This window comes from Dipodomys spectabilis, unplaced genomic scaffold, assembly GCF_019054845.1.
Source record: "Dipodomys spectabilis isolate Male_0828 unplaced genomic scaffold, ASM1905484v1 ptg000360l, whole genome shotgun sequence".
NCBI classification, from domain to species: domain Eukaryota; kingdom Metazoa; phylum Chordata; class Mammalia; order Rodentia; family Heteromyidae; genus Dipodomys; species Dipodomys spectabilis.
In genome coordinates this window covers 2,428,510-2,452,588 of record NW_024871037.1, presented here as the reverse complement: position 1 = coordinate 2,452,588, position 24,079 = coordinate 2,428,510, and the positions used below count along the sequence as shown (strand labels likewise).

At 48.7% G+C, this 24,079-nt stretch overlaps 2 protein-coding genes across 3 annotated transcripts; one reads left to right on the top strand and one right to left on the bottom strand.

The window, feature by feature from the left end:
- Positions 1-8,570: 8,570 nt before the first annotated feature.
- Positions 8,571-18,975, top strand: Uba7 (ubiquitin like modifier activating enzyme 7). Of its 2 annotated transcripts, none has more exons than XM_042666079.1 (24): positions 8,571-8,726; positions 8,810-8,978; positions 9,077-9,211; positions 9,335-9,441; positions 9,726-9,816; positions 9,911-10,043; positions 10,237-10,325; positions 10,430-10,576; positions 11,153-11,323; positions 11,494-11,601; positions 11,738-11,818; positions 12,085-12,240; positions 12,331-12,496; positions 12,582-12,787; positions 12,864-12,928; positions 13,018-13,201; positions 13,279-13,353; positions 13,881-14,064; positions 15,407-15,489; positions 15,936-16,028; positions 16,116-16,307; positions 18,059-18,151; positions 18,249-18,349; positions 18,758-18,975. In XM_042666079.1, exons 1-24 carry the CDS (start codon positions 8,671-8,673, stop codon positions 18,912-18,914), a joined length of 3,042 nt encoding a protein of 1,013 aa, XP_042522013.1. In that variant the 5' UTR covers positions 8,571-8,670; the 3' UTR covers positions 18,915-18,975. The 2 variants fall into 2 exon arrangements, with proteins under 2 accessions (XP_042522013.1, XP_042522012.1); XM_042666078.1 differs by having other exon boundaries at positions 10,237-10,334.
- A 171-nt stretch (positions 18,976-19,146) lies between these two features.
- On the bottom strand, positions 19,147-20,969 carry Inka1 (inka box actin regulator 1). Its single transcript, XM_042666082.1, has 2 exons — positions 20,778-20,969; positions 19,147-19,990 (listed from the first exon to the last, which is right to left on the bottom strand). Exons 1-2 carry the CDS (start codon positions 20,826-20,828, stop codon positions 19,187-19,189), a joined length of 855 nt encoding a protein of 284 aa, XP_042522016.1. The 5' UTR covers positions 20,829-20,969; the 3' UTR covers positions 19,147-19,186.
- Positions 20,970-24,079: the final 3,110 nt, after the last annotated feature.

Genomic DNA, 24,079 nt, shown 5'->3' with positions numbered 1-24,079 from the left:
AAGCAAGATCCCAGGAGAAACACTTCTAGGCACATAATAGTAACAATGATGGATCTGAATAATAAGGAAACAATCCTGCATGCAGCAAAAATGAAGAAGGAGCTATACTACAACGGGAAAAAAATTAGAATCACTGCAGATCTCTCCACACAAACAATGAATGCAAGAAAAGCCTGGGAAAGCACCATACGAGCCCTGAGAGCCAATAACTGCCAACCCAGACTGATATACCCGGCAAAGCTAGCATTCACATTCGATGGAGAACTGAAAACTTTTAATAGCAAAGAAAAACTAAATGAATACATAAACATTAAGCCAGCATTACAAAGAATTCTAAGAGGGGGGACACAACCTGAAGAAAGCAACCAGGAACTGGGACCTGCCCCAAACAGGCATTACTCAAAGTCTAACTGAGCAAGCACAGGAGGAAAGGAAAGAAGAAAAACTTAGGAAAACGGAATGGCAGGGACAACAATGCATCTCTCTATACTTTCTCTTAATATAAATGGGCTGAATTCGCCAATTAAAAGAAAACGAACTGAGGACTGGATCAGAAAACAAGACCCATCCATCTGTTGCCTTCAGGAGACCCACCTCTCAGCCAAACATACAAACAAACTCAGAGTGAAGGGGTGGAAAAGGATCTACCAATCAAATTCCCCCAATAAGAAAGCAGGTGTAGCTATCCTGATATCTGACAAAATAAACTTTTCATTAAAATCAGTACAGAAAGACAAGGACGGACATTACATATTAATAAAGGGAACAATCCAAGAGGAGGATATAACCATCATCAACTTATATGCCCCAAATATCGGTGCACCCAGATATGTTAAACAAATGCTCTCAAACTTACAGAATAAAATAGATCCCAATACGATAATACTAGGAGACTTTAACACGCCACTCTCACCAAAGGACAGGTCTACCAACCAGAGGATTGGCAAAGAAGCTACCGAATTAAGTGAGGCCATACTTCAAGCGGAATTAACTGACATCTACCGAGTATTTCACCCTAAAACAACACAGTACACATTCTTCTCAGCAGCTCATGGAACTTTCTCCAAAATAGACCATATCATAGTTCATTCAAGGAACTTAAGCAAATACAAAGGGATCGACATAATCCCCTGTATCCTATCTGACCACAGTGGAATCAAGCTAGCTCTCAATAACAAAGCATACCGCAGAAATTTCTCTAATACATGGAAATTGAACAGCACACTCCTTAACAAGGCCTGGGTAACAGAAGAGATCAGAGAAGAAATAAAGCATTTCCTAGAACTCAATGAAAATGAAAACACCTCACAAAGAAACTTGTGGGACACAGCAAAAGCAGTCCTGAGGGGCAAATTTATTGCCCTCAGTGCCCACATCAAGAGAATGGAGACAGACCAAGTAAATAATCTCATGTTGCAACTAAAACAGCTAGAAAAACAAGAAAAAATGGGACCTAAAGCTACTAGACGAAGCCAGATAACCAAATTGAGAGCAGAGATTAACCAATTAGAAAATCAGAAAACCATAACCAAAATAAACCAAACAAAAAGCTGGTTCTTTGAAAAAATAAACAAAATTGATGGCCCGTTGGCAAGATTAATTAAAAAAAGAAGAGAGGAAACCCATATTAATAGGATTAGGGATGCCACGGGAAACATCACAACACGTACCCAAGATATCCAAACAATTCTAACAGACTACTTTCAAAAGCTATACTCTCTAAAGGAAGAAAATCTGGCGGAAATGGATGCATTTTTAGAGAAATACAAGTTACCCAAACTGAGCAAAGAAGAAGTTAACCAATTAAATAAGCCAATATCCTATAATGAGATACAGGAAGCTATCAAAAGTCTTCCAACAAAAAAAAGCCCAGGACCAGATGGATTCACAGCAGAATTCTATAAGACCTTTAAAGAAGAACTAATACCCATACTCCTCAAGCTCTTCAGAGAAACAGAGAAGGAGGGAGCTATCCCAAACTCATTCTACGAAGCCAATATCACACTCATCCCCAAACCAGGCAAAGACCCAACCAAAAAGGAGAATTACAGGCCAATCTCCTTGATGAACACAGATGCAAAGATCCTTAACAAGATTCTAGCTAACAGAATCCAGAAACACATAAAAAAAATAATACACTATGATCAGGTAGGCTTCATCCCAGAGACACAGGGATGGTTTAACATACGTAAGTCAATAAATGTAATCCAGCATATCAACAGAGCCAAGGTCAAGAATCACATGATTATCGCCACAGATGCAGAAAAGGCCTTTGATAAAATTCAACATTCATTCATGCTAAAAGCTCTGGAGAAAATAGGAATAGAAGGAACATTTCTAAAAACAATAAAAGCCATTTATGACAGACCAATAGCCAATATTATACTTAATGGGGAAAAGCTACAACCAATCCTCCTAAAAACAGGAACAAGGCAAGGATGTCCACTGTCTCCACTCCTCTTCAACATAGTCCTAGAACCCTTAGCCAGGGCAATAAGGCAAGAAAAAGACATTAAAGGGATCCGCATAGGGAAAGAAGAAGTGAAACTATCCCTTTTTGCAGACGACATGATACTATACCTCCACGATCCCAAAAACTCCATCCCCAAACTTTTAGAAATCATAAGTCACTTCGGCAAAATAGCAGGATACAAAATAAACCCACAAAAATCAGTTGCCTTCCTATACACTGATAACGCACAGGAAGAGAGGGAAATAAAGGGAGCAACCCCATTCACAATAACCTCCCAAAAAATAAAATATTTAGGAATTAACCTAACCAAAGATGTAAAAGAACTATTTAATGAGAACTATAAAAAGTTAAAGAAAGGAATTGCAGAAGACACTAGGAAATGGAAAGACCTCCCATGCTCCTGGATAGGCCGACTTAATATAGTAAAGATGGTGATACTTCCAAAATTAATATACAAATTCAATGCAATTCCTATTAAAATCCCAATGACATACATCACTGAAATACAGAAAACAGTCCAAAAATTTATATGGAACAACAAAAGACCTAGAATAGCCAAAACAATTCTAGGGGATAAAGACAATATGGGAGGGCTATCCATGCCGAACTTCAAACTCTACTACAGAGCTATAATCACAAAGACAGCATGGTACTGGCACAAAAACAGACCCGAAGACCAATGGAACAGAATAGAAGATCCAGATATAAATCCACAGGCCTACAGCCAGCTGATATTCGACAAAGGAGCCAAAGACATACAATGGAAGAAACACAGCCTCTTCAACCGCTGGTGCTGGGAAAACTGGGCAGCCACATGCAGAAAACTAAAAGTGGACCCCAGCCTATCACCATGCACCAACATCAACTCAAAATGGATTAAAGACCTTAACATTAAACCTGAATCTCTGAAACTACTGCAGGACAGAATAGGAGAGACACTTGAACTAATAGGCACAGGAAGGAACTTCCTGAACAGAGTCCCAGGGTCACAACAAGTTGGAGAGAGACTCGACAAATGGGACTACCTTAAAATAAAAAGCTTCTGCACAGCTAAATCTATCGCAACTAAGCTAGAAAGACAACCAACTAATTGGGAAAAAATATTTACCAGCAATATATCAGACAAGGGGTTAACATCCTGTATATACAGGGAACTCAAGAAACTAATCCCTCCCAAACCTAACAAACCAATTACTAAATGGGCAAGGGAACTAAAGAGGGACTTCTCAAATGAAGAAATAAAAATGGCAAAGAAACACATGAGGAAATGTTCATCATCCCTGGTGGTGAAGGAAATGCAAATAAAGACAACCCTGAGATACCACCTTACCCCAGTCAGAATGTCCCACATCCACAAATCAGCCAACGACAAATGCTGGAGGGGATGTGGAGAAAGAGGAACCCTATTACACTGCTGGTGGGAATGTACACTTATACAACCACTTTGGAAAGCAGTCTGGAGGGTCCTTAGAAAGCTAAAGATTGACCTCCCTTACGACCCAGTCATACCACTTCTAGGCATCTACCCTGAACAACAGGAACCAATATACAAGGACACATGCACCTCCATGTTTATTGCAGCACTGTTCGCAATAGCTAGGATATGGAAACAACCTAGGTGCCCCACCACAGATGAATGGATCCAAAAATTGTGGTATCTATACACAATGGAATATTATGCAGCCATTAGAAATGACAAAATAATGGCATTTGCAGGGAAATGGATGGAGCTAGAAGGAATCATGTTGAGCGAGGTAAGCCAAGAACGAAGAGACAAACGGTACATGGTCTCCCTCATAAGTGGATGCTAAATCCAAAAGGTTAGTGATACGACAAAACTAACAGGACTTAAGAAACAAAGAACTCCCGCTCATCTGGTTGAACCACTACTAAATATCCTCATGCTGCTGATCACAAATATGGTATATAACATGTGAACACTGTTATATATTACAGACTGTGGTAGACAATTTGCTCCAGGGAAGTTAGAATGAACTTGTGACTTTGAAATTATGTAATCATTTAATCACAATCAAAAAAAAAAAAAAAAAAAAAAAAAGAACCTCGGGGAAGGGAGGGAGGGAGGGGATGGTAGGGGGAAAACAATGGAGGGGGTAACAATGTTCAAGAGGAAGTGTACTCATAACCTCACTCATGTAACTGTGACCCTCTGTATAGTAGCTTTACAATAAAAAAAAAAAAATAAAAAAAAAATAAAAAATAAAAAGAAAGCTGGAAGTGCTTCAACTGGTAGAGCGCTTGCCTTGAGCTGAGGGACAGTGCCCAGGCCCAGAGTTCAGGCCCCACGACCAACAAAACAATAAATAAGTAAATAAAATAATAGCAACTGAATCCAGCAGCATGTGAAAAGGATTTTACATAACCAGCAAGGTTTTATGTTAAGAATGCAAAGGGGGGGTCCAACATAGGTAGAACAATAATAAAATGGAGAAAAACGATGTGTTATCTGAGTTGATATAAAAAAGGCATTTGACAAAATGTGCAACACTTTCCTGATAAAAACACAGGTCATTCTCACCCTAGAGATGCCCTACTTTGATTTCAGTCTATTGAAAGTGTATATCTCCACCCCCCTCCACCTTACCTCCCCCCTACCCACCCCCCCCCAGACCTGAGGCTTGAACTCAGGGCCTGGGCACTGTTCCTGAGCTTCTTTTGCTCAAGGCTAGGGCTCTACCACTTGAGACACAGCACCACTTCCAGCCATTTCTGTTGATGTGGTACTGAGGAATCGAACCCAGGGCTTCACGTATGCTAGGTAAGCAATTTACATCTACCACTAAGCCACCTTCCCAGCCTTATATATCTTTTTTTTTTTTTTTTTTGTCAGTAGTGGGGCTTGAACTCTGGGTGTGGGCGCTGTCCCTGCACTCAGACATCTCAAGGGGAGCCGCTTTACCACTTGAGCCACAGCACTACTTCCCTTATATATCTTTTCTAATAAACTTTGCTACCAATTTCACTAATATTGCACCTTGCTTGAATTCTTCACACACCAGACATGACTGCGCTGACTTCCTGGTCATATATTTTAATACCATGACAGATCAAATACATCTGTTTTAAGCCTAGCACTGGCAGTTCACACATGTAATCCTAGCTACTCAGGAAGCTAAGACCCAGAGGATAGTGGTTTGAAGTTTGAAGCTAGCTGGGACAGAAAAGTCTGCAAGACTCCCATCTCCAATTAACCAGCAAAATGATAGAGATGTAAGTCAAGTGGTAGAATGCTGACCATGAACAAGAAAGCTGAGCAAAGGGCTGGTAGAGCGCTTGCGTTGCATGCATGAAGCCCTGGATTCAAGTCCTCAGCACCACATAAGCAGAAAAAGCTGGAAGTGGCACTGTGGCTCAAGTGGTAGAGTGCTAGCCTTGAGCTGAAGAGCTGAGGGACAGTGCCCAGGCCTAGAGTTCAGGCTCCATAACCAACAAAGAAAAAAAGAAAGGAAGGAAGGAAGGAAGAAAAGAAAAAAGGAAAGAAAAAGAAAGAAAGAAAGAAAGGAAGGAAGAAAGAAAGAAAGAAAAGAAAGAAAGAGCTGAGTGTAGCCAGGCGCTGGTGGCTCACTCCTGTAATCCTAGCTACTCAGGAGGCTGAGATCTGAGGATCGCGGTTCAAAGCCAGCCTGGGCAGGAAAGACCGTGAGACTCCTATCTCCAATAAACCACCAGAAAACTGGAAGTGGCGCTGTAGCTCAAGTGGTAGAGCGCTCGCCTTGAGCTGAAGAGCTGAGGGACAGCGCCCAGGCCCAGAGTTCAAGCCCCACAACCGACAAAAGAAAGAGCTGAGTGTGAGGTCCTGAGGTCAAGTCCAAGTACTGGCGCATACACACAGAAATACCTCTGATGTAGATTAATATGATCCTGCAGAAGGGAATTATTATTCTTTCCACCTCTACCCTAAATAGTTTTTTTAAAAAAGTCTGTCATGGGGCTTGAACTCAAAGTCTGGGTACTATCCCTGAGCTCTTTTGCTCAAGGCTAGTGCTCTACCACTTAGAGCCACAGCTCTACTTCTGATTTTCTGGTGGTTAATTGGGAGATCAGAGTTTTCAGTCTCTCCCGCCTGGGGCTGGCTTTGAACCGTGATCCTCAGATCTCAACCTCCTGAGTAGCTAGGATGACAGGCATGAGCCACCAGTGCCCAGGGGATTGCAAGTACTTGTCTATTGTTTGACCTCTGCTTTCTTTTCCTTATCCAATATTCAAGCAGTTTGGCTTGGCATATCTTTCTTTGTGGTTTCTTCCAGGTGCTATTCCTGCCTTCCTAAGTGCTTGGTGCTTCCTTTTCTTACCAGAATTTCACTCATCTCCAGCCTTCTTTTGGGCAGGGTTTTTGGTGGTGGTGGTGGTTTAATTTAAACAGTCCCAATAAAAGGCTTCCCTCAAGTGGGCTCTTTTTGGCCAACTTTTTATCTATCTTTAGTAGAGCTAATTGAGCTGAGGAGAAAATGAGCTGGGTGCTGGTGGCTCACACCTGTAATCCTAGCTACTCAGGAAGTTGAGATCTGAGGATGGCAGTTCAATGCCAGCCTGGACAGAAGAGTCCATGAGACTTTATCTCCAGTTAAGCAACAAAAGGCCAGAAGTAGAAGGTGGATCAAGTGGTAAAGCACCATCCTTGAGTGGAAAATAAACAATTAAAGAGTATGAGGTCCTAGCCAGGCACAGGTGGCTCACGCCTGTAATCCTAGCTACTTAGGAGACTGTGATCTGAGGATCCTGGTTCAAAGTCAGCCCAGGCAGGAAAGTTTGTGAGACTCTTATCTCCAATAAACCATCAAAAAACTGGAAGTAGTGCTGTTCAAGCCCCAGGACTGACCAAAAAAAAAAAAAAAGTATGAGGTTCTGAGCTCATGCCCCAGTACCAGCACTAAATAAATAAATAAAATATCTTTGGAATGCTCTTTTGGAGTCATGGAAAAATTTTGGAACTAGAGAGGGATGGTGGCTTTACTAAATGATGTTGAATTGCTTACTTTAACATAGTTCATTTTTTTGGCAGTGCTAGGGATTGAACCCAGGACCTCACACATGTTAGGCACATTATTACTGAACTGTATCCCCAGCCCCTAAATTGGTTACTTCTGTTATATGAATGTTGCCGCATTTTTTTTAAAACAAAACAAAAACCATATGGCAGCCCTTGGTTTAGCTATTGTTTTATGGTTAGCTGCAATCCATCCACCTACTTCCTAAGCGAACTGGCCACAAGTTCCTAAGGCAAAAACCAACCCCCACCCCCTCCCAAAAATCTACAAAGGGTACTCTATTGTAGGTCTGTTATTTTAAAACTAAAGACATATATTCTTATCTTTTTATTTGTTATTATTAAGAAGTTGCACAAAGGCCTTACAATTCATTAAGTCAGGTAATTAGTACCATGCTTCTTGGACAATATCACCCCTCCATTTGGTTTCCTCCATTTTTCCTTCCCATCCCTGCCCACAAGTTGCATAGCTGATTTTTTAAATGTTATTATAAAGGTGATATACAGAGGAGTTAGTTACATAAGTCAGGGAACCAGTACATTTCTTTTTGGATAATGTCACCACGTCCCTTTCTACCAGTTTTTCCTTCCCTCTCTCCCAGTTTTTACCTCCCATCCCCACCCACAGGTGGTAGAGCTCATTTTCAACAAAGTATCTAGTGAGTACCACTGCTGCATTTGTTCACCCTTTGTCCCTCCATTTCTGTGCCCACCCCTTACCCTCCCAAAGACAGATAAATGAACAAACAAGACCCAAAGAAAGAAAACAAAAACAGCAACCAAGGGGGGAAAACACTTGTTTCCATTTGCCCAGTTTATTTTTTAACATAGTGTATACTGAATACAATGACTGCATTTGCTCAGCCTCCCTCCCTCCATTTCTGTGCTCCCCCCTTGCCCCGCCCCCTTTCATTTATCTTTATCTTATGGTTCCTGTCTCCCACCCTCAGATCTGACTACTCTCTTGCAGCTTTAGGATAACACACAGCTGCGCCTGCTTGAGGCTGGCTGGCATCTGTGTTGATCTGGGAGCTGCAGCGTCCAAGTTAACTTTCACTTTCAGTTTCCTGAAATGACAGAGGAGCCAGGGGAAGGGCTGTCACCCGCCCCTTTGGTTTCATTCCTTTAGATTTTGTACCTTGACACACACAGAGCCCTGGGGTCTTGCTACCAGCACCAAGCTTGAGAAATGGATGTCCCAGAATGCCCTGAGTTGCTGGATGAGGAGCAGTACTCTCGGCAGCTGTGAGTCTTGAAGTGAGGGGTAGGAACTGGGATAGCCTACAGACTTGTCTTCACCTGTCTGCCTTCCTATTTCCCATCCACAGGTATGTGCTGGGTCTACCTGCCATGCAGAAGATTCGGGAAGCCAAGGTCCTGCTGTCTGGCTTACAGGGATTAGGGGCTGAGGTGGCCAAGAACCTGGTCCTGATGGGGGTGGGCAGCCTGACACTTCACGATCCCCAGCCCACCTGCTGGTCTGACCTGGCTTCTCAGGTAAGAGTCTATAGGGACCAGACTAGAGTCGGGGTGCAGTCAAAGCGCGGGATGGGGGGAGCATCTCTTTACTCAGGATGTGTTGCATCTCTCCTTAGTTTTTCCTCTCAGAGGAGGATTTGGGAAGGAACAGAGCTGAAGTGTCTCATTCACGGCTGACTCAGCTCAATGAAGATGTCCAAGTCTCCATCCATACAGGGGATATTACTGAGGACATCCTTCTAGACTTCCAGGTACCTCCTCCATCTCCTCCGGCTCCCCTTCAGCTTTCCAGGCTAGCCCAGACCCTTATCTCTTCGCCTTCAACAGCAGGAAGGGCTGAGTCTTGGTCCTGCTGATCGGGGTGTTGTTCTCAGGTAGTGGTGCTGACTGCCTCAAAACTAGAAGAGCAGCTGAAGGTGGGCAACTTGTGCCACAAACATGGAATCTGCTTTCTGGTGGCTGATACCCGAGGGCTGGTGGGGTAAGACTGCTTGCTCAGCCTACCATTACTACAGCCAGCAATATTTCCCAGTATTTGACCACCTACTCTAATTAGTTCTGGTACCCTCTACTCAGCCTTCTGCCTGTCCAAGCATCCCCTCCAGTTTTAGTCTCCAGTCTACCCCACCCCTACACACACACACACACTTTCTAGTTTCCTAGAAGTCCTTTCCCAATTTAGGCCCTATGAACTTGTCTTAGTGCCTCCTACCATTAATTCCAACCTATGAGACAACTCAGTGTCCCGTGCCACATCCTACATAGGCAGGTATTCTGTGACTTCGGTGAGGACTTCATTGTGCAGGAACTAACAGAGGCTGAAGCCCTGAGAGCTGCCATTCAGGACATCTCCCAGGTAGGAACCAAGATGGTGGGCATTTACTCACTGTCCATTGAAGGGTCCCAGGACCTGTAGAACGCAACCCTGAACCAAGCTACCTATCATCCAGGGATCTCCAGGCATTGTCACTCTGAGAGATAAGGACCATGGACACTCCTTCTGTGACGGGGACTTGGTGATTTTCTCAGACATTAAAGGGATGATTGAGCTCAATGGTTGTTGCCGTACTATCCGTGTACAGAGTAAGCCAACCCCAATTCAACCCCAATTTCAATGCCCAAGTCCTCACTGGGGATGAATGAAAGCTGGTCTTTGGGGGTAGGTATTCCCTACACCTTACCATGGTGCAACCAAGTCTGGAAGACAGATGTTAAGACAGGAGGGGAACTACTTGAGCTTAGAGATCTTGACTTACTAGATTGGATTTTCTCCCAGAGGATGGGTCTTTGGAGATCGGAGATACAGCAACTTTCTCCCATTATCTAAGTGGTGGGACCATCACTGAAGTCAAGAGATTCAAGATGGTGAGACATGTCAGTGCAAGGCTGAGTTGGGAGCACTTTGGGGAGCTTTGATGGGCCCACTGTCAAGTCCCTGGACTTGACTCTGAGCCAGGTGTCACCTGCAGGAGCCCCTGGACATAGCCCTGCTCCAGCCCCGAGTGGTGGCCCAGAATACCCAGGAAGTCCACCGTGCCCACTGCCTACATCAGGCCTTTCGTGCACTGCATGAGTTCCAGCACTTGTATGGCCGGTTTCCCCAGCCCTGGGATCCAGTGAGTAGCCCTGTTGCACCATCTCAGCCCCTGTCTTATTGGAGTCTTACATCATGTCAACAATCATTCACAGATCCAAGATGGAATCCCAGGTGGTGTTTCTCAATGAGAGAGAGAGAGAGAGAAAGAAAGCTGAAGAAGCAGAGTGCCTGCAGTTGGCTCACACTGTCATCCTAGCTACTCAGAAGGCTTAGATCTGAGGATTACAGTAGGAAGCCAGCCCAGACTGGAGAGTCCATGAGACTCTTATCTCCAATTAATCACCAGAAAGGAGGAAAATGGGAGTTGTAGTTCAAGTGCTAGAGCACTAACCTTGAGCACAAAAGCTCAGAGCCACCAAGGGCGGGGGGGGGGGGGGGGGGGCGGGGAGCGCGTAGCCAGGAATGCACTGTCTTACGCTCAAGGCTCAGTTGGAAGCTTCATCCAAACTGGTGAAGCCTTCAGGGTCCTCTATCTGGTGCTCTGCATCTCAGGTGGGGCTTTCCCAGGCTGGCAATAGTACCAGGCTATCCCACTTAGACTTCTAGGGAACAGAACTCGGGCTGGGGAGGCTATGACCACGATCTTACTCAACAGATTGATGCAGAGGCTGTGGTGAGCTTGGCTCAGGCCCTGGAACCACTAAACGGGACAAATGAAGAGCCATTGGATGAGACTCTACTGCGGATGGTTGCCCTGAGTAGTGCTGGCTATTTGAGTCCCATGGCAGCCTTTCTAGGAGCAGTGACTGCCCAAGAAGTCCTGAAGGTAGGTGCAGGCAGAAAAGGGGAAGAAGCTTGGGAAGGGGGGGTGTGTATTAGAGACTACCCAGTACCAGACAGCAGCCCCAGAGTCTTTACTGACCCAGGTGCTGCTTTCAGCTGGAGTCTGAGAGAGTTAGGAAGTGGCAGAAGGCCTCATCCTGGTGGTATCCCTAGGCAATCTCCAGGAAATTCGTGCCCCTGGACCAGTGGCTGTACTTTGATGCCCTTGATTGTCTTCCAGAAGATGGGGAGCTTCGTCTCAATCCTGAGGAGTGTGCCCCGGTGAGAGTCTAGAGGAAGGGTGCAAGCCTTATGCAAAATCAGGGCAAAGGGGAAAACAAGTGGAATGATCCCAAAGTCCTGATTCAAACTCATTGAGGAGTCTGTGTCCTTTGACCTCTGTCTGTCTGTTCTGTAGAGAGGCTGCCGCTATGATGGACAGATTGCAGTGTTTGGATCTAGTTTTCAGGACAGACTGAGCTGCCAGAATTACCTCTTGGTAAGCTGTGGGGTGAGGATGGGAGGAATATGACAGGTTCCCTTGCTAAAGAAATTTTTATTTTGCCAGTCCCAGGGCTTGAACTGGGGGCCTTGGGCACTGTCCCTGAGCTTCTTTGGCTCAAGGCTAGCACTCTACCACTTGAACCACAGCGCTACTTCCCGCTTTATCTGAGGAATCCAACCTAGGGCTTCATGCATGCTAGGCAAGCACTCTACCACTAAGCCACATTCCCAATCCTGGCTAAGGGTACTTCTGCCCAGCAGGTGGGTGCTGGTGCCATCGGCTGTGAGATGCTCAAAGGCTTTGCCCTAGTAGGCCTGGGAGCAGGGGGCAGTGGAGGTGTGGCTGTTGCTGACATGGACCATATCGAGCGCTCCAATCTCAGTCGTCAGTTCCTCTTCCGGTCACAGGACATTGGTGTGAGTACTGGCCATTCCCATACTCAGGTAATTGCAGACTTCCTTCTCAGAATGCTCCATACACCGGACATTTTTATCTGTTCTTTCCAGAGGCCTAAGGCAGAAGTCGCTGCAGCAGCTGTCCATGGTCTGAACCCAAACGTACAAGTGACTCCATTCATCCATCCACTCGATCCCGCCACAGAGCACATTTACGGAGACCACGTCTTCTCTCATGTGGATGGCGTGGTTGCTGCCGTAGATAGTTTCCAGGCCCGTGAGTGCTTGACTTGGAGCTCATCCTCTTGTCCGAGGTTGGCTGTTGGCCAACCTCGCTCCTGACCCTCTTCCCTCCTTGCTAGGATACTACGTGGCTGCTCGATGCACCCACTATCTGAAACCACTGCTGGAAACGGGCACACAGGGCACCAGGGGCAGTGCTTCAGTGTACATTCCGCGTGTAACCGAGACCTATAGTGGCCCTGCCTCAGACCCAACTTCTGAGGATACCCCCTACCCTATCTGTACTATCCGTTACCTCCCCAGCACGTTCGAGCACACCCTGCAGGTGAGTCCATCCCACCCCAACCAGCCCAGCCCTCAGCTGCCGATGGGTGCTTCATCTAACATCCAACTGTCCACAGTGGGCTCAGGATAAATTTGAAGGACTCTTCCGATTATCTGCAGAGACCATCAACCGCTATCAACAGTAAGCACACCCAACAGAGGTGGATAGGAAATCCAGAGCTCCAAGCACAAAACTCAACCTCACACTTTTCCTCTTCTTCTTCTATGCAGGGCGGGCACTACCCTCTCACACATGGATGGGCAACAGATCCTGATCTCACTACAGCAGGTGCTGGGTATCCTGAGCGTACGCCCGCAGACCTGGCAAGACTGTGTGGTGTGGGCCCTTCACCAATGGCAAGTGTGCTTCCATTATGACATCATCCAACTGCGAACGTGCTTCCCACCTGATAAAGTGAGCGATTATTAAGGGATGGGATTGCTGAGGGCTCAGGAGGATCAGATTCTGCCCAGCATTCTCTATTTCCCCAGGTGCTTGAGGATGGAACTCAATTCTGGTCAGGATCCAAACAATGTCCTCAGCCCCTGGAATTTGATTCTAGCCAAGTGAGTTGAGGTCCCCTTCAGGAACCCTGAGATAAGAGATGTGTCTCCTCTGAACAGAAGTTCATTTTGCAGAACTACACTACAGATACTGCCAGGCACTGGTGGCTCATGCCTATAATCTTAGCCACTCAGGAGGCTGAGATCTGAGGATCATGGTTCCAAGCCAGCCCAGGCAGGAAAGTCTATGAGACTCTTTTCTCCAATTAACCACCAAAAAAAAAAAAAAAAAAAAAAGCCAAAAGTGCAGCTGTGGCTCAAGTAATAGAGCCTTGAGCACAAAAACTTAGAGACAGAAATCATGTCCTGAGTTCAGAAGCCCCAGGGTCTTTACACACACATACACATATACACACGTGTGCACACACACAATGCACAGATGCTGAGAGCCACACTTGTGCATATGTGGGTGTCCACACGCGTAGTAGTCAGGCATTCAGATACTCAAATGGACAGTAAACTTTAGCTCAGTGCACCTATGCATACTTACTAATAGCCATACCTCTGCCCTGCTCTTGATCTGACTGTAGGGCATGCACTTTCTCTATGTGCTGGCAGCTGCTAATTTGTATGCCCAGATGCATGGACTACCTGGCTCATCAGACCAGACTGCGCTCAGGGGACTGCTGAAATTGCTGCTACAGCCTGACCCTCAACAGGAGAACCCTATCTTTGCTAGTAAACTAAAGCTGGCTTGGGGACCTGCTGAGTTTGGTGAGGCCCCTGACCCTGCCCTCCCCCCGATACTGCCACTAAATAACCTGATCCTATCTTCAGCCTGTGAGACAGAGGAAAGATGAGGTAGAGTGTCTTCTATCTAACTTACTACCTTTTAGGGCCTCTTGGCTTGCTTCTCTCTAGCTTTAGCCACATTTTCCGATCCTGAGGAAGTCTTGTTCCTGCTGCTTTTATGCCAATCCCAGTTCACTTGGAAAAGTCTTAGGGGAAAAAAAAAGTTCTGGATTATGCCTATAATCCTAGTTACTCAGGAGGCTGAGATCTGAGAATCATGGTTCAAAGTTAGCCTGGGCAAGAAAGTCCGTGAGCCTCTTATCTCCAATGAACCACCAGAAAACTGGAAGTGGCGCTGTGGTTCAAGTGGTAGAGTGCTTGCCTTGAGCTGAAGAGCTGAGGGACAGCGCCCAGACCCAGAGTTCAAGACCCACAACTGACAAAAAAAAAAAAAAAAGTTCTGGAAACTGCCTGGCTGTGGCCTCTAGTGATGACAGTCATGTAGGAGTTATGCACATGCAGGTTGGGGCTCCAGGGAGGCTAAGGGAGCTTGATTAGGGGTCACACCAGGTGCCGGTGACCCACATCTGTCAGTCTAGCAACTTAGGAGGCTGAGATTGAGGACTGCAGTTGTAAATTAGCCCAGGTAGGAAAGTCCTTGTGACTCTTATCTCCAATTAACCACCAGAAAACCGGAAGTGGGGGCTGGGAAAGTGACTCAGTGGTAAAGCGCTTGCCTTGCATGCCTGAGGCCCTGGGTTCGATTCCTCAGCACCACATAAGCAAAAAGAAAAAAGCCGGAAGTGGCGCTGTGGCTCAAGTGGTAGAGTGCTAGCCTTGAGCTGAAGAGCTGAGGGACAGCGCCCAGGCCCAGAGTTCAGGCCTCATGACTGGACCAAAAAAAAAAAAAACCAGAAGTGGAGTTGTGGCTCAAGTGGTAGAACACTAACCTTGAGTGAAAGAGCTGAGGGATAGCGTTCAGGTCCTGAGTTCAAGCCCCAGAACTGGCATCAAAAGAAGTTGGGGGTGGGCTGGGAAGGTGGCTCAGTGGTAGAGCATGAGGCCCTGGGTTCGATTCCTCAGCACCACATAAGCAGAAAAAGCTGGAAGTGGTGCTGTGGCTCAAGTGGTAGAGCGCTAGCCTTGAGCTGAAGAGCTGAGGGACAGCGCCCAGGCCCAGAGTTCAGGCCCCACAACCGGACCTAAAAAAAAAAAAAAAGCCAAAAGAAGTTGGGGGTGGGGGAAACGTTCCTTGATTTAATACAGGAGCAGTGACATGAAGAGCTCAGGAGATAGGTACTAAGAACACTCCGTCCCATGGCAGGTCCTGAGCAGTTAAAAGAACTACAGAAGGCCCTGGAAGTCTGGAGCAAGGGCCCCCCACTGAAGCCTCTGCTGTTTGACAAGGTGGGATCCTAAATAGGGGCGAAGGAGGCTGGGAATGTAGCTTAGTGGTAGAGTGCTTGCCTAGCATGCATGAAGCTCTGGGTTCCATTCCTCAGTACCACATAAAGAGAAAAAGCTGGAAGTAGTGCTGTTGTTCAAGTGGTAGAGTGCTAGCCTTGAACAAAAGAAGCTCAGGGACAGTGCCCAAGCCCCAGGACTGGAAAAAAAAAAACCCTAACAATAAATAGGGGTGAGGAATTGGACTGGGGCGGTGGTTGGGGTGGCTAGCAGCACTAGCTACTGGAGAAGAAGCAGGTCACCATCCTTGTACCTCAGCCTAACTGGGATGAAGGGGAAGATAATGAACCACCTAGAGAGCTGTGCAAAGTCCTTCACAATGGCACACAGTTGGCCCAGGTGAGGGGCACTGCTTCCATGTTAACATGACTATACTTTGGGCCTTGTAGGATGATGACAGTAACTTCCATATGGACTTTCTGACAGCAGCAGCTAATCTACGATCTCAGAACTATGGGATCCTACCAGCCAGCCGTGCCCAGGTAATCTTACTCCTTGGGAGTTGGGTCTAGAAGCGGAAGGCCAAACCCTAGCCCTTGGGCCTAGACCAAATCCCCTCTCCTTGGCAGAGCAAGCTAATTGTGGGCCAGATTATCCCAGCCATTGCTACCAGTACAGCGGCTGTGGCGGGCCTGCTGGGCCTGGAGCTGTATAAGGTGGTGAGTGGGCCCCGGCCCCTCCATACCTTTCGTCACAGTTATCTATCCCTGGCTGAAAACCGCTTCTACCGAAATGTACCTTCTGCCCCAGCCATCCACAAGGTGAGTTCTTAATCCCTTACCCCTGCTTCTACCAGTCTCGGGCTTTCCCCACACCCACCCAGTCAATCAGGTCCCACTCTAGCTGTGGGCTGTCTTACCACCAGACTGTAAGGGAAGTCCTCAAGTCTCCCTCCTGCCACTACCCCCTTTCTGTTAGGAAGCCAGGCTGGGGCCTGTCAGACACAGGAAGCAGCCGTCATCCATTCCTACACACACACACACACACACACACACACACACACACACACACGCACACACACACACACACACTCCTACAGTCCAGGGTCTGGGGGGAGCTGCAGCTTTAACTCATTAGTGGAGCCAGACATTCCCCCACAGACCCCTCCTTCCTAGGCAGGATCCCTAGGAGGGAGATGGAGGAGAGGAAGAGAAGGGTAAGAAGGAGAGTCCAAAGTCCCAGCCCCCAGAGAGTCTAGCTTTGCTCTGCAGGATCTGATGGCATGAGCTTACCACCATGGATGTGGGTTTGCAGCCCTATAGGTGCCTGTGTTTATGTCATCCATGTGAATGCACCAGGGTTTGGTCATTCCTGGTGTGTGGCATGGAGACAGCAAGCTTGCACATCTGTGTGCCAGATGGGCACACAAGGGTCTTGCTTGGTGTGGGTATTCATGGTTATGTATAAGTATATACACAAAGATGTCCCTGGGTTGGTGTGTATATGTGTTCCTGGGAATGCAAGGCTGGGAAGGCCCCCCCCCCAGTTGTGTGCCCACACTCTACAATGGTTGGCATTTCCTTGGGGCACAGAATAGGGGTACAGGAAATGCCTTCATCAGAGGAGAGGACAGAGGTCACTGGCTAGTCCTGAGCTTTTGCCCAGTAGCCCTAGGGTCCCTCTGGACACAATACACAGAGTCCCTTTGTGAGATGACTCACCCCCTAACCAGCACACAGACTGCCTTTGTCAATAAAGGAGGAAGGGGCTGAACCCCCATCTTGCCTCTAGCCTAGTCTCAGCTTGACCCCAGTATGATCTCTGAAAGACTGGTAGAGCCCCTTGTTGGGGACTCTGGCTGTTTATTACCTCTTGTCCTCAGCTCTAGGCGCTGGATCAACAAGACTTTTCAAATGGGAAAATAAAGAGACAGGAAAAGGAGGTCTCTATATAAACTGTGTTTCTGCTGGGATCTCAGGGGGTGGGGGGAGTGGGCATTAGAGTCTGGTGGTCACTGTACGCTTTGTTCATGTGTCCATAAGTAGTCTAGGTCCTGGAAGTAAGAGTAAGGAAATAGAAATGTGCACACCCCCCCCTCCACACACTGCCCCCAACTCTCCGCCCAAGGTCCCAGAATCTCATTTAAAGAACAAGCACTTTATCGGAGGCTGCCAGCAGCTCTGCTCCAGCTTCCTCAGGAAGCACCACCCCCTTTTAGCGTTCCCCCCACCCCACCCCTCTCCACTGGTTGGTGTGATGGATGTCTGCATCCCTGTACAGGGCCCCATAGTCCCATTTCCTGTGCTGGCCACAGCCTGGGTTGGAAGGGGGCTGAGATTCTGGGCCCAGATCCCACCTTCAACCAGAGGCTGCACACTTCACCCCCCCCCCCCCCCCCCCCCGCTTCCTGTCTCCAGTCCAGCTCCTCCTCCCCTAGGCAAGGCTGTGTGTGTGTGTGTGTGTGTGTGTGTGTGTGTGTGTGTGTGTGTGTGAATAACTGAACCAGAGTTTGCTACTATGTATGAGCAATCTCCCACTTCTTCTCTCCCCCTGTCCCACATGCCCCCCTAAGTTTCAAGACATGAAATGGACCCGTTGGGATCGCCTGAAGGTGTCAGCTGGGCAGCCAGAGAGGACACTGGAGTCACTGCTGGCCTGTCTCCAGGTGTGACTTGTTTCCCCCAGCTCTGCCCCTCTCCGCCCTGCCCCCCAGACCCAGGACAGCCTGGTCCCAGCAGACATCTGCCCTGTTATCTTTCTAGGAACAACATGGGTTGAGGGTGAGGATGCTGCTACATGGCTCAGCAATACTCTATTCTGCAAGATGGGCACCTGAAAAACAGACCCGGAGCCTGGCCCTTAGGTGAGCCTAAGCCCACAGCCATTCTTTTTTACCCAGCCCAACTCTAGGCCCCTCACACCTTCCTGAAGCATTCTTTCACCAAATGGAGCCAGCAAATGGGCTGGGAGGGGGGGGGGGGGTGGGATGAAGGCTTCAAGAGCTCAATGGCTTGGCTCCCCACACTACCCAGCCCCCCACTTCACAGCCCACTCCCAAGAGACTCATGGCTTCCTGCCTCCTGCCCGCTCCGTCAGCTGCTCCTAAAATAGTTTCAGATGTTTCCTGTCTTGAGTTGCTCTTGCTCCTGGTTTGGGCTCCCAAAGATTCCCCAGCCCCGTTGTCGTCTATGCCAGCTGGTCTACTTACTGTATACCTCTGCTCACCTCCCCAATCTCCCCTTTACCACACTCCCCCCCCCCCCCATGCCAGGGTGACAGAACTGGTTCAGCAGGTGACAAACAAGGTACCTGATCCTGAGGTGCGGGTGCTGGTACTGGAGCTGAGTTGTGAAGGTGAGGAAGACCACACGGCCTTCCCCCCTCTGCACTATGAGCTGCGACCCGACAGCCAACACCCCAGCATCTAGTTCTATTGACCCCTACGTTATGAGCCCGTGGCAGGCCCTTAATAAATGCCCATTCAAGGAAGATCTAAGTGGAGAGGATTCCTGATACGACTTGGGCTGGTAACGCACATGCGTATAACATGGACAAGGCCCTGCAAAAGGAGAGCATTCACTCTAGGTTTGCCTGTCTAGATCGTGTGCTTCCTAAGGCCGGGCCAGTGTTCTATGCCTCAGAGGTATGGAACCACCAGTCTAGAAAAAGATCTTTATTGTCCCAGGCTGGAAGGGCAGGGTCAGAGGTAGCTGACGTCATGGCAGATGATGGGTTGGCGGCTCCGGCAGTTCATGAGGGCTGCGAAGCGTGAGACTTCTACAGGCAGGTCAGGTGCTGAGCGAGGCGGGCAGGACAGTTGCTTGCCGGCCACAGCCGCCCGCCGAGCCCTGGCCAGCCGACGCCGCAGCTGCTCCGAGAGACCAAGCAGGAACTGGGGGGGCCGGGCCCGGACCCGGGGTACACCTCCATCGCTCCCTTCACCTGCTGCCTCGGGCAGTTCCATCCAATTGTGGACCAAATCGGCAAAACAGTTGTCACCCAACACCAGGGGCTGGCGACTTCGACCCCTGTTGAGCAGCGCCGATGTCCAGTCCTCTGCTTCTAGTCCCTGCCAGTGTTCTAGGCAGGCATCTGGCGTGGATTTGGGCCGTGGACGGTGGACGGGTGGCACTCGGGCTGCAGGTACCCGGCTGGGCAGGGGAAGGCCACTGACTGAGAAGCGCTGGCTGGGAGGGGGCCGAGCTGGAGGTGCTGGGCGCTGCAGTACAGATGCTTCTTCTTCTCGCCACGTACTCCCTGATACCTCGGAGAAACCGGAGTCCCAGTCTAAGGTGTGTTCTTTGGGCCCTCCAAAAGCAGCACCCCTGTCTCGTGTTACCACGGCCTCCTCTTCCTCTTCTTCCTCCTCCATACAGCAGACAGAGTCCTCCTCCAAAGTATCTGAGACCCTGAGCTGGTGGCTGGGCTGTACACCTGGGCTGGTTTTGGGGGCTGGCTGGAGAGGGCCAGGCATAGGGGGTGAGCCTGTGTCCCGGCCACACAACTAAAGGAAAGAGAAAGACACAGAAGTTAGAGGGGTATTGTCATCTCTGCTTGTCTTGCCGGGCCTGTCCTGAGAACAGAGGCACTGGAGGGCTTGCTAGGCCTAGCAGGCTAAGGGGGGAAACGAGCCCAGGGCCAGCCACCGGGGAGTTGGCACACGAAGTATGTGTGGCTCCTCTCCTCCGAGCTGGTGGCAATCCGGCAGGCTGCAGCACGCAAGGTCGGGCAAGTCTTTACCCGCCACCAGGGCAGGCAGGCAGGCAGGATTGTGGGCCTGCATCGGGAAGTAAGTCTTGTTCAGGGTTGAGAAAGCATCCTGTGCTTCTTGGGGTGGGGGTGGATTACAGATCCCCAAAGTTAGCCTTTCAAAGACGAGAGTGTTTACGAAGAGAGGGAGTGGAGGAAGTGGAGGAGATGGTCACAGAAAGAGCACCAGCATGGCTTGAGGCACCCTCCATCCGTCCTACCTCAAAAGAAGTCTGCCTAGTCCTCCCTCCCTGCCTCCCCCCAACCCCCAGCAGCAAGGCCAGCTGGATGACTGTTACCTGATGCCCACAGAACAGTTCCCAACCGTCCAGAAACCCGACTCGAGCCATCTGGGCCATCTGTACCAGGGCCACCCAGCCCCCACTCTGCTTGGGATGGGCACCCAGGGGGGAATTAAAAAAAAAAAACCCTAGCACGCACGCACATGCACATACACACACCCCAACTGACTGTTCCAGCCCAGAGGCACTGGGGTACCCCACACAACCCATCTCCCGACCACACCCACTCTCAGGCCTCACCAATTCCCAGCGGAGCTGGCTCAGAAAGCTGTCAAACCGAGCACTGTGCATGTCGATGCCCGAGCCCCCTTCCTCCAGCGCCTGCCAGCTCTTCTATGACCATCCCCAAAGGAAAGAACGGGGGGCACCGAGGAGGGCTGGGCTGGCCGGCCAGCGGCGCCCTCACCCACCCTCCTCCTCCTCCTCCTTCTCCTCCACCACCTCCCCTTCCTTGCTCTCTGTAGCTCCCTGCCTGAGGCCGCCCCAACATCTGGCAGCTGCGCCCCGCCCCTGGCGCCTTAGCCAATAGAGGCGGGACGGGATGAAAGGCCCTCCCTCCCCTCCCACCCCCTATCCGGACTGGGGAGGGGGGTGGTGACTTGGGCATCTCTTCCCCACTTGACATCCGCTTTGCAGGGTGAAGCCTAGCTGTGACTGGAAGCTAGACAAAAAACAAAAAACAACCCTCCAACTTCAGATCACACACACACACACACACACACACACACACCTACCTCTCCCCCACGAAACTCCTAGGTTTAGCTAATCTTGCTACATAACTCCAGGATCAGTCAGTTCCTTCCACTTGGCCTCAGTTTACCCATTTGTACCCTTCTCCCTGGAAGGGTCGGTTTGTTCTGCACCCATGTTGTGGGCAAGAATGCCAGACTGACCTGAAGATGTAGATCACTGGGAGGGGCGGGGGGGGGGGAAGGAAGGGGATGGGAAGGTTTGAACTCATGACCCAGGTCAGGCTGGCCTAGAAAAGCCCTTAGGAAGTGATAGGACATGGTTGATCCCCTCTGAGTACTTCAGAGCGCTGGACTTCCTAGCATTGGATGGCAAGGAAAGGGCTGCCCCTAGCCAAGTTAGGCTGGACCGCCCTCTAGTGGGGAGAAACCTCAAGCCCAGCTGGTTTGCAGGAGTAGTGGGAGAGCAATGCGCTCTCTCTCTCTCTCCCTCCCTCCTCCTCTGCCCCTCCTCCTCCCCCCCTCCTCCTAAGGCTAGCAATCTACTTACTTGAGCCACAGTGCCACTTCTGGCTTTTTTCCATTTATGTGGTGCTGAGGAATTGAACCCAGGGCCTCATGCATGCAAATGCAAGCACTCTACCACTGAACCACCTTCCCAGCCCGGAGATAGAGCTTTTTAGAAGTATCTTCAGGATGTGGCCTGATTGAACCACCATGAGAACATGCTAGAAAAAGGGGTCATTGCAAAGACTAGGAGCAACAGTGACAAACATAAAGAAAGATGTATGCAGCCAAATGCTGGTGACTTGTGCCTGGTAATCCTAATTAGTCAGAAGGCTGAGATACAAGGATCGCAGGTCAAAGCCAGCCAGGACAGGAAAGTCTTGAGATTCTTTTACTACTACTACTACTACTATTATTATTATTTAGTTGGTCATGGGGCTTGTACTCTGGACCTGGGCTTATTGGAGATCAGAGTCTCATGGACTTCTCTGCCCGGGCTGGCTTTGAACTGAGATCCTCAGCCTCCTGAGTAGCTAGGATTATAGGCGTGAGCTACCAGTTCCTGGCTTGGTCTTGAGATTCTTATCTCCAATTAACCAGCAAAAAGCTGGGAATGGAACTCTGGATCAAGTAGTACAGAAAAAAAAACTCAGGGACAGTGTCTAGACCTTTAGGTAAAGCTCCAGGATCAGCACTGGAAGGAAAAAAAAATAGGAACCAAAGGCAGCAAACATCAATCTCTGTAGAGAGGGGGGAAGATTGAAAATAAACTATGGCCTCATAGCTGGGTACAGTGGCATATGCCTGTAGTTATAGCACCTAAAGGGGCCAAGACAGCAGAATTGCTTAAGCCCAGGAATTTGAAGGCTAACGTGGGCAACATTACAAGACCCCATCACAAATCCAAACCCAGCCAAAAGCGACTAATGGCTTTTAACAGTGTACAGGTCACTGAAGTTCTTATCCAAGGGCAGTTTTGTGGAAAGAGGGACAAACTTGACTAGTAGGGGTAGAGAAGAGGAGTAAGAGATGAAGAACTGGAGGGCACAAGCCAAGAAAAGTAGAAAAACTAACATGATGAGGCTAGTGGTATACTCTTGTAATCCCAGCATGTGGAGGCGGAGGCGCAATCAATGTTAAAATCTTCAGGCACCTGTGCAGCTGTCACCTGGATTAAGATACAGTATCTCTCTAGGAAGCCACTTTGTACCTCCTCCAGTTGTTATTCCCACAGGTAACCACCACTTTTATTTCTACCATCAAGGATCCCTTTTGCTTGTTGAATGCAGACAAAGGGGGGGGGGGAGAGAAGGAGAGAGGGAGAAAAGGAGAGAGGGAGAGTGTGTGTGTGGACTCAAAGCCTAGGCACTGTCTATTAGTTTTTTCCCTTAAGATCTGACACTCTATAACTTGGGCCATTTCCTGGCTTTTTGCTGGTTAATTGAAGATAAGAGCCTCAGAGTCTTTCTTGCCCGGGCTGGCTTCAAGCTTCGATCCTCAGATCTCAGCCTCCTGAGTAGCTAGGATTACAGGTGTGAGCCACTGGCACCTAGTTGTATGAAGACAATTTTAAGAGTTTTCCTTCCCTCCTTCCTTCCTTCCCTCCTTCCTTCCCTCCCTCCCTCCCTCCCTTTTCCTTCCTTCCTTCCTTCCTTCCTTCCTTTCTCTCTACTGGGATTTAAACTCAAGACCTTGCACATGTTAGGCAAACACTCTACCACTTGAGCCACAAACCCAGCCCATCTTGCTTTCTTTTTCTCGTGTTTTGGCTCAGGGGCTAGCCTCAGACTATGATCCACCTACCTGTACCTCCTGGTAGCTGAGATGACAGGTGTGAACCACTACTGCCTGGCTTATGGGTTGAGATAGTGTCTCAGGAACTGTTTGCCCGGCTGGCCTCAAATTCAAATCCTCCAGATCTCCTCCTTCCTAGCAGCAGGAATTGTAGCCATGAACATTACGTCTGGCATTTGAGAGACTTTCTTGGTGGTTAGGTGTGAATTTGTAGTTGGGGGGCAAGGGGGGGCGGTGGAGAGGGGCGTAGCTGCAGTTCAGATTCTGTGGTCTTAGGTCTAATTTTCCTAGATGCTATGCTTGCCCTGACTCCAAGGACAGGGTGACCAGTTTCTCCATCTGTAGTTTGATCCTCCTCCTATTACATCCCCTTAGGGTTGTAGTAATGAATGGAGTAATTCACTGGGAGTGGTGGAAAATGGGATTTTTCTAGGCCTGTGGATGCCTGCCAGAGGTCTAGAGCTCAGTCACCAGGAATGGGTTGGGCTGGAGTCTGGCAGTCTTGCCTGCCTAGCTGTGTTTAAGCAACTAACCTGGCAACAGGGCAGGTCT

Coding starts and splice junctions, on each gene's coding strand:
- Uba7 (XM_042666078.1), top strand. CDS start 8,671: ATGGATGTCCCAGAATGCCCTGAGTTGCTGGATGAGGAGCAGTACTCT. Junction 11,819..12,084: donor GCTGCCAGAATTACCTCTTG/GTAAGCTGTGGG, acceptor TCTGCCCAGCAG/GTGGGTGCTGGTGCCATCGG. Junction 16,029..16,115: donor TACCAGCCAGCCGTGCCCAG/GTAATCTTACTC, acceptor TCTCCTTGGCAG/AGCAAGCTAATTGTGGGCCA.
- Inka1 (XM_042666082.1), bottom strand. CDS start 20,828: ATGCACAGTGCTCGGTTTGACAGCTTTCTGAGCCAGCTCCGCTGGGAA. Junction 19,991..20,777: donor GCCAGCTCCGCTGGGAATTG/GTGAGGCCTGAG, acceptor TCTTTCCTTTAG/TTGTGTGGCCGGGACACAGG.